This window comes from Sinohyriopsis cumingii, chromosome 18 (assembly GCF_028554795.1).
Source record: "Sinohyriopsis cumingii isolate HCF-2022 chromosome 18, ASM2855479v2, whole genome shotgun sequence".
Taxonomy (NCBI): domain Eukaryota; kingdom Metazoa; phylum Mollusca; class Bivalvia; order Unionida; family Unionidae; genus Sinohyriopsis; species Sinohyriopsis cumingii.
In genome coordinates, this window is record NC_142978.1 from 38,435,409 (window position 1) to 38,444,928 (window position 9,520).

Below are 9,520 nucleotides of genomic sequence, written 5' to 3' on the forward strand. Positions count from 1 at the left end.
TGAACTTCATTGGGCACACTAACATCAAAATGTGCAAAGTTGATTTGTCGAGGTGGTGGTAAGTAGATTTGCCATATTGCTTGTTTTGATAGCCAATTTTTGGCAACCTCGCGTGTTACTGATGCCGCGTTGGCGAGTTTATTAATTGCTGAGTTACCTCTCCAGTATCCGATTGGGGAATAATAAATCGCTTGCATTTTTATTTAATTATCCAGCGCCTAATACTAATTTAGATTTCATCGCTGATCTTACTAACCAATTAGCGAGTGACTCCTTAAATGATTTATTTTTTATGGCGCTTAGTGCATGAATTAATTTCACATCCGCGATATGCCTGTCTTGTAGATCTTTACTTCGATAAGCAACATCATGTATGTGACACGCTGCGTCGATAGCGTTTATCGGATACTCTCCCGGTTTTGGTTTAGATTGTTCATCAAGTCTGATATCTAGTCGGGTCCCTGGACCGCAGTAATTGTATCCTGGGAGATGCTTTTCTCCGGGATATTTAGCCCAAGGGGTACCTGGAAGTCGTCCGAGGGTTGCTGCGATGTCACCTCCGCTGACTTTGTCAGGCTTTTTTTTTGAAATCTAAATTTTTTTGTGCCACATTGCGCACACTTACCAGAAAGGGCTTGTCTGTTATTTTTTGTTGTAATGGTTGTTATGTCGTTTGTAGGGGTTCGTGCCTTACACTTCACACAATATAGATCCATAATTATTATTCTTTATATACAAATGGAAATTACAGATTTTTCTGCGACGCGAAGAAAGGAGCCAGTTAAGCATAATTCAGTGCTACCAAACTCTATCCGCGCGATTATAATTGGGCCATCCGGTTCAGGTAAAACACAGCTGTTGCTGAACTTGATAATGAAGTGGATGAAATGGGACAAACTATACTTGATAGCTCCGTCTGTGGATGATCAACGTTGTTATGATGTTATAAAAGATTTTAATGAGAGTGCAAAAGCGCTGAGTGAAGACGGCGAGGATGTTGTTGAATTTATCACTGATATCGAAGAAGCTCCCAGCGTTGAAGACCTCGACGGGGGAATAAATAACCTAGTAGTGTACGATGATGTGATGCTGGACAAGCAAAAAAATCCTGCAAGAATATTTTCCCGTGGTCGTCATAAAAACACTGATGTGATTTATGTTACTCAACGTTATACACAAATACCAAAAGTAATCAGGGATAACTGTAATCTTCTTGCGGTGTTTAATGGAGTTGATGTTCACACGCTGAGAAATATTCATCAAACCTGGTGTAGCGGCGATATGGATATTAATAAGTTTAAGAATTTCTTTAGTCACGCTCAAAGAAACCAGCATGGATTTGTGACAATAAATTTACACGACCCGCGGACACGATACCGTATCGGACTTGATACATTGTATGGTTAACATAAAAATGTTTTTCCGGAAATGCAAAGCATTTCTCGCGTCGAAGCATTTCTCGCACGCTAGCGTTTCTCGAATTTTTTTAGATATTTTTTTTTGTTCTGTGGTCTGAATAGAATGGTTTATTTCGTCGAAATAAGCCTTCTATCGAGGAATATTTTCCTGGAAGGGGTTACTGGTAAAATTGCTTTGGTCTGTTCGCCCCCTCTGCTGCTAATTGAATTTATATGCACTTAAAATTGCATTTGAAATGTATCCCAAATGCATAGGTTACACACTCGATTGGATGAAATCTTGTCCGACTACCAAACCATAGTTGTGAAAAAGCAATTCGGTAAATATTTCAAATTAGCTGCATGATCAGATGGGCCGTTGGATTGTGTTTTTGCAATATTTGATTGATATAAACTCTTGTTTAGTCACAGTGAATATTTTTTCTTTTCAATGGCCTTAACTTTAATCACTACCTTTGGTATATAAAATATGCAATTCAAAATGCTTCTGAGGAGTGATAATATCACTGATTATTACTGAAGAACAGCATCTTGGGAAGAAACTTAGAGGAAAGCAAGTGGAAGTGTTCGAGTTTCTAATATTCCATCACAGGTAAATCAGGCAGAAATTTGGATGGATATCACAATAGAAATCGTTCGTTAGGAATATGAATGCCGTTGAAATTTCTTTTTTGATCATTACTATTTTAAAAGGTTTTGGGACGATTGCTTTAGATAACAATTTAGCAGTTGTTAATAAAACGAAAAGATGTAACAATGACGCAGACAAGGAAAGAGAATCAGAACCTACAAATCAAGTATGACGCCATGAATTACTCGCCCTTAAAATCCCCAATATCATTATATTTAATTTCTTACATGTGTTCCTAATATGTCTGTTCGTCCTCTATTGAAGTCAAACTGTACTTCAGCCGCATCTTCTGCATAAATCTTGAATAATCTCTTATACGTCTCAAGATATGGATTGCTGCAATAATAATAATAATAATAATAATAACAATAATAATAAAACTTCTTACATTATTACAACATCCATAAAAACAATAATGGCAAATTATAGATAGTTGAAAAGATAGACAGATTAACTGTGTTACAACTTCACAAAAAAAGTCAAACTAATTCGCAAAATCAAAGTAGTTAAAGTCCAGAAGAAACATTCTGTTTGAGTCAGTATACTATCTTTAACATGAAAAGACTGGCACTAGAAACGCAAAGGATAGGCTATTAATGGAGTCCAAGATGAGAAACATGTACGCCTAACATTTGTGGATATTAAGCGAAACAATATATAGATCGCAAATGGAAGAGTTGTAGAAATACAATATTACATAAACCAAAAGTACAATAACAATACAACCGCCAACGCATTCATCATGCAGATGGCGTGAGTGTACTAAAGGGTTTTCTTGTTTCAAATTTCATAATATTTGCTCATGAAAAACTCCGTAGTATACTAGCGCCATCTAGCAGATGACGGGAATTGACAGGTTAGTTTAATGACATTCTTACCATTTGTTCTGGGTGGAAAAGAAAGTACGAGCAATATGCTCTAAGAACCGTTTCCGCCATGTGTCAAGAAAGTACTGCAGTTTTCTAATTGCCGTTAGCTTCGTTGCAGATTTGTATTTCTCAGACACCTAACAGAAAAGTGGAGTCAGTTAAAGATCTAAGAAGAAAATATAGAAAAGAAAACAAGGCGCACGCCAACAGATTTTTAAAAGCGAATTTGAAATAGAAGGAATTCATTGATATTAAGAAATACAAACATTGACAGACGTGTAAGTAGCAGACGTTAGCACTTCATATGCTGCTAGATATTAAATACCGAGAACTTTGACTGCATAATAAATGAAACACAACACGTGACACCAATTGTGCGCTATGAACTATCTGGCTCTCTGTTCTAAATATCCGTATCATCAGAAAAGTGGTCGGAAACAGAAAACCAATCCAAAAATCCCTACAGAAAACTTGAGCTTTGAAGCAACATACAAGAGTGAAGGCGAGATACCCCAGCAAAGGTGAAAAAAGAAAGATTATCATTATAATTGCAACATAATAGAATCAATTAGTTAAAATAGAGAAACTGATGTAGAATCCGCAAGTGACGGACAAAACGTTTTCGAAGGATGCATATATTTGCTGCAAAAATGTCAAAATAATGATACCGCATGATGCAGGTATGTCTTCTAACGAGGAAAGATAATGTGATGAGTTTGCCACAATAGCTAAGTTTAGCACCAGGCAGAAAAGAACCAACTTAATTAAACAATGCCTAAAAGTTAAAGTTTATTGAATTAATTTTTTGGCAACAAATGAATCAGATAAACGTGTAGATAAATAACATATCAATAAACATATGATATAGATAGATCAGTTGGAATATGTTCGCTTTATACCTGTGCAGATTCAGTGTCCCATTCCGACACATGCAAGAATAAGTGCTTGACAGATCACATTATGCCAGCATCAAAGGCGTAGATAGCACGCCATTCAAGCTATATTAGAACAGTTCTGTGTTGCAATGTAATTAGCAGCATTAAAAAATACAATGTAGAGAAAATAACATACTGTGTTCAGGTTAGCTCTAAGTTCCTGCTCTCTTTGATGAGCTTTCATAAACTGGCTGGCAACGACCTTGACCTTGACACGAAGAGCAAGTTGTGTCACAATCTCCTTTGATCCTATTAGTGACTTAAGGCATATGAGAGATTCCTTGTAAATCTGTAATAATAATAATAATAATAATATCAAAGTCAATTCCGTGGTTCAACTCGGCTGATCCCAGCACAGTAGGTTGTAATTTTCCTCATCTCATAGATCTACCTCCCGCCTTTCCACACCAAGATCTAGGGAATGTTAGTCAAAATTCATTATATCAGTGTTATAAAGCATCCTTTTGCGAATGAACATAAACTGTTTGGTGACAACAATACTAAACGGTATCAATGTAGTTGCATTTTTGTTGACCTTTGACCCCCTCTTTTTCGAAGCACGATGGTGGACTTGACATGCAAGCCATGGCAAGTTTCTTGTTTTAATACTTAAGATTTGTTTAAAACTGGTCTCTAATTTTTCACTGAGAGTTAGTGTAGGGAAAGAAAGAGCGTATCATCGGTAAGGACGTATCTTTAGAAATACAGAATACTTTCTACAGTTCTAGCGTCACGAGAAATGTTTACAAATGTTTATGACAAATTCTTTGTCGTTAAGAAAGAGCATTGTTTACAAACCACAAACTTTGTCTTTTCAGTGCTAAAAACGCAGTTGCAGACGTACACAATGTAATAATTATATTGATGCCATCAACAGTGTCAATGGCTGTATTGATATGAGATATGTGCAAATCACATGCCTTTCTCAGTTCATTAAATTGTTTCACACGTATATGGGAATAAGAAATGAATACATTTTCTCCAGGAAAAGTCACATAGAATATTATTTAGTTTTCTTTTACGACACAACAAATTTAAAATGTGAAACAATAGGCTCGAGATTATATTAAGTTAAGCGATATGAATATTGGACGTATTTTTTTACTTTACACAATGTGAAAACCTCACACACAAAACAACACAATTTTCTTTAGTTTATATTTAATATTTCTGCATCTGACACACATTTAACATCAGTAAAGATAAAATAGAAAATGTACATAGCAGTGGCGCATATTTAGTACATATAAACTCTCAAATGAGCGCCCAAATATATTCATTTTTATCATTACCTGCCGCTTGATCTCCGTTTGCCTGTATGCCTGTATATAGGCCTTTCGAGTCTTCTTGAGGGTATCTCTCAAAATGCCAATGATCTCTTTCTCCTCTGAACATTCCGAGAATCTAAAATGGAACGTTTTTCAAAAGCGTTTCAGTTGAATACTGTGTGTAATACTGTCGATATTCGTTTTTATAGCATTTGAAATAAAAATCAAAGAACTAAATATGTTTATAAAGATTTTGCCTTAGGACCGAAAACTGGCATTCTTAATATCCAATTTTTGGGGTAACTTTTATCATTGAGAGGGAGGAACTGTTCATTCTGAGGAAGATGGGTTATAACAATACCGCAGTAGAAAGTACTTAACATTTGTATGAATTAATTCAGGACGATTCTCATGTTTGAAGTCAAGCTCTCACCTTTTTAAGTTTGTAACAAAAAAATGATTTCTATCACAAAAAAGAAATCAAACAAAAATCAAGGTTCCTGCTGTATTATAAAATAATTCGCTTCTTATGACAATCCAATTTCATCAAGTTGAGAAAATAAAATAAAGTTTCAGTTTTACTAAATATCTCGGTTTTCTTCATCAAATTGAGATTGTTTTCTTATTTCTTGTCTCGCAACAATGAATTTCAACACTAAGCATTGAGCAGACATTAAGAATTCGAATACTGTAAACGTATTTTGAATTCATTTACAAGAGTCTTTTTTCATAACTGGAAATATGAGGCTTATCTACGAGTTCCTCAACTCTTCCATGTAGAACACAAATATTCTCATGTGTGCAATTTCAGAATTTTAGTTATTTAAATCCTTTCTGAAACGCACACTTCTAAAGAATCGTAATATTGCCTGGAGTATTATTAGCACTATAAAACAAATTTATCATGAGAAGATTTAAGAAATACAATCAAACTGCGGCCAGGTCACCCATCGTATGGTTATATGAAGGCATTGATCTAAATGGACGACGGCACTGAGAGGATAAGTGAACCCTTTAACCTCCTAAAATAAATTATATTAATATAGAAATTCAAATATGTATACAGGATTAGAGATGAAATAAAGTTGTTTTTTTTTATATACTAACTTCCTAAATATGGTAGATGCATCTAGGCAAAGAGAGACATCCGTTTCGGCATCTGAAGTTTGCTTGGTAACTCCTTCCAAGAATGGAGAGAATGCTAATGCGATGCCAGGATAGTCTGAAATATACAGAATGACAAGGTCACAAAGTGTGCGAGGATAGTCTGAAAAATAATGAACACTGACAAGTTGTCCCGGATAGTATGAAAGATGCACAATGAACACGCGACAGGATTGTCTTAAAGATGTACAATGAACACTTGACAAATCGTGTCAGAAGTGTCTGAAAGATGTACAATGAACACTTCACAAATTGGGATATCTAACTGTCACACAATGTTTGAATAAAGTTAGATTTATCTTCCAGGGTTCATACATAATTCTGAATGATAAATTCAAAGACTTTTCCCAAACTTTCAAAGACCACAAAGAATGATTTCGAAGACCTAGTTTCGCTAACATTGTGTATACAAGTTATATTATATGAGAAAACAAGGAATGCAAATTACTACAATATTGTTTAATGATGAAATTAAAATGAACGGGTCATCGAAAGAAAGAAACCAGGAAATTTCGACTGCATCCGAATCTAACAACATTGGGCAATCGTATTTATGATTATGGAAAGAAATTAAAATGTTTGGGTTTATTTCAATTTTCAAAGACTTTTAAAGACTTCAGGGTAATCTGTTAAATTTTCCCAAACTTTCAAGGCCTTGAAAATCCTACCTCATTTTTCCCAAACTGTCAAAGACCCTATGAACCCTGTCTTTTGTTGGAACAACATGTATTAAATGTTTGTGAATTTACTTGCAATTCATTCTTGGTAAACCTCAGTCATACATGCTTGAATAAATAGGAATTAATATATACGTCTATACTTTGGAGAGAGAGAGAGAAAGAGACATACAGAGAGACAGAGTACTGGTGGTAGTGGGTACCTTTTGCCATATCTAGACGTGTTTGAAGTTTCTGGACCCAGGTTAGAGCCTTTGTTTCGGACCAATCCCGAGCGCAAGCCCTCTCCTTCAAAATATTAGCCCAGAATTTAAAGTCACTGTAAGCAGAAAAAGACAAATTATGAGTTTTAAAAATGTTTCTTGGAGCACAATTATCCATTTCTTGTGTACTCAAATCTATTCAGTCGGACTGGATAGATAAATATACATGAAGGGCCATTATCTCTTGGAATTTGAACAAACGTCATTAAACGTTTTCATAAGTTATCATGTTGACTGACTGAGTAAGCAAATTTTATTGTTATTGTTTAATTGTTTTTACATATCTGATCATGTGCATGCTATCTAATGTAGATTCAAAGTATTTTATAAATAAAGTGATATGGCTACACTAACTTTTGAAACGCTTGTTATAGTTCTACAGAATCAAACGGTCTCATATTGTCAACATATGCTAATTAATTTGATTATTTCGTAATCAAATCAGTTTGTTTTACATATAAAAAAAGCAATGGAACGTTTCTCAGAAACAGCATTTGCGATTTTTTTTCTACATTTGCCAAAATACGATTGAACATACACCCGTGCAAAATACAAGCTATGCTGGAAGCACATAACATATTCAGACTTTTTGGTATACATAAGAAGGTTGTAATAGTCTTAAAATTATTTGTAGTCGTATACTATAAGAAAGAGGCCTACAAACATATTGTTTTTAGAAACTAGGGTTTTATGGAACTTCCTTTAATCATAATTTTCAACGACGCAGAAATGTATTATAAGGTTGGAACGACCATATGATTTTTTCAGCTATTATCAAGAATATGTCTCATAATAGCATACGTTGGGCACTAATTCCTTCAAAATGTTCCGGTTGAAAATCCTTATTAATATAGCAATCCAGTAATTATATAAAGTTTAGTGGGATGGTGGGAAGGTGGGCAGGCATGCATACATACACAAAATGGAAAGTTTATTGCACAGCACAGCCGTCTAATCCCACCCCGCTTGAAATTATTTCCTACAAAAGAATAATAAAACACCAAAGACGGTGGCTATCCCCTCTGGTGGGACCATGCCATTTATCGGTCTCTTGTATTTATATGGCATTATATGGCATGGAATTTGCTCCATTTTTATTTTTCTTCTAAACAGTGAATTTGACTTATATCGTGGAAGGTGGGTGGTGGGAAACACATCTCTCTCTTTTTCCTCCCCTTCCACGAGTCATTCGAGAATCTTTTGGAAAATCAGAAATAAAGTGCCAACTGATTGCTAACGTTTTAACATCTTTGTTGTCTCCATCACACCGGTTGTTCTTAGTAATAATCTTGGGTTTATATTTTCGAACTCATTGAACGACGCAGAAAGTTCGGAAGCGGCTTCCCTCCGTCCACTGCGGCAAAATATCAATAAACTAAAATACCTAGAGCACAATATGCTAAATTCGATAGTGGTTTGAGGTTAGGTGGGGCGGGTTAACAATTTATGGTGAAGAGATTCCTTAAAAGTTAACAATTATAATATACTTTTAAGATTAATTACTCACGTTAATGCTGTAAATGACTCCGGGGGGCAAGTAAATACTTTAAAAACTGCCATTTCTTATAATGTGTAATGAATAATCCACGAGATCGAGATAAATTGTGTCCGCTGATGCGAATACGTGTAGAATGCTTTCAATACAACATAAATTGATCAGATGTGTCTCTTAGAAACGTTACGTTACGTGTGACGTCATGGCTGAGCTACGTCATTTCCAGGCTTTGTGGGTTAAACGTCACGATTAAAACCTTTCGCTGATGATGATTTTGATTGTATAGGATGTCCTCGAACATCAAAGTATGTTTCTCCTTGAATTAAAGTACAATTTAGTTAATTTTTAAGTTAAGATTACAGAAAGCAAAGAAAGAAAAATTAAGTGCAAATAATCCTCTGCAGTTGCTGGTTTTAGGAGCACAGTAAAATACCAATTTTCTTTTCCATAGACACACGTAGAGGCTTTTATTTAGCACACACACACACACACATACATCCGTTTTCCTTTTCTCTGCATATGCACTCGGCGTCCAACGAATTTACCCCGAACAGATTCGCAATGTCCATCTATAGACCACTTATAAGGTCGAAGCTAGATTATGGATGCCAAGTTTACAACTCAGCGAAACAAACATTACTGAACAAACTGGATATCATCCAAAGGAAAGCATTATCTGTTTGCACTAGCACTCTACCATCTACATTATTGGACGATCTTCAAGTCCTCACTGGTGAACTGCCATTAAAAATAAGACAGGAAATGCTCCTCCGATACTCCAATCGATTAACAAATCACCC

The 9,520-nt window shown here is 35.3% G+C and overlaps 1 protein-coding gene across 1 annotated transcript; it reads right to left on the reverse strand.

The window, feature by feature from the left end:
* Positions 1 to 2,264: 2,264 nt before the first annotated feature.
* Positions 2,265 to 8,813, reverse strand: LOC149776433 (uncharacterized). Its single transcript, XM_089941303.1, has 7 exons — positions 8,733 to 8,813; positions 7,166 to 7,281; positions 6,229 to 6,343; positions 5,146 to 5,257; positions 3,990 to 4,142; positions 2,928 to 3,055; positions 2,265 to 2,385 (listed from the first exon to the last, which is right to left on the reverse strand). The coding sequence occupies exons 1-7, from the start codon at positions 8,783 to 8,785 to the stop codon at positions 2,265 to 2,267; spliced, it is 798 nt and encodes a 265-aa protein (XP_089797429.1). The 5' UTR covers positions 8,786 to 8,813.
* Positions 8,814 to 9,520: the final 707 nt, after the last annotated feature.

Excerpts from the sequence above, each read along its gene's own strand:
- LOC149776433 (XM_089941303.1), bottom strand. The coding sequence starts at position 8,785 with ATGGCAGTTTTTAAAGTATTTACTTGCCCCCCGGAGTCATTTACAGCA. Across the intron at positions 5,258-6,228 it reads GCATCTACCATATTTAGGAA|ATTCTCGGAATGTTCAGAGG; the intron begins GTTAGTATATAA and ends GTTCCATTTTAG. Across the intron at positions 3,056-3,989 it reads TTAGAGCTAACCTGAACACA|GTGTCTGAGAAATACAAATC; the intron begins GTATGTTATTTT and ends CTTTTCTGTTAG.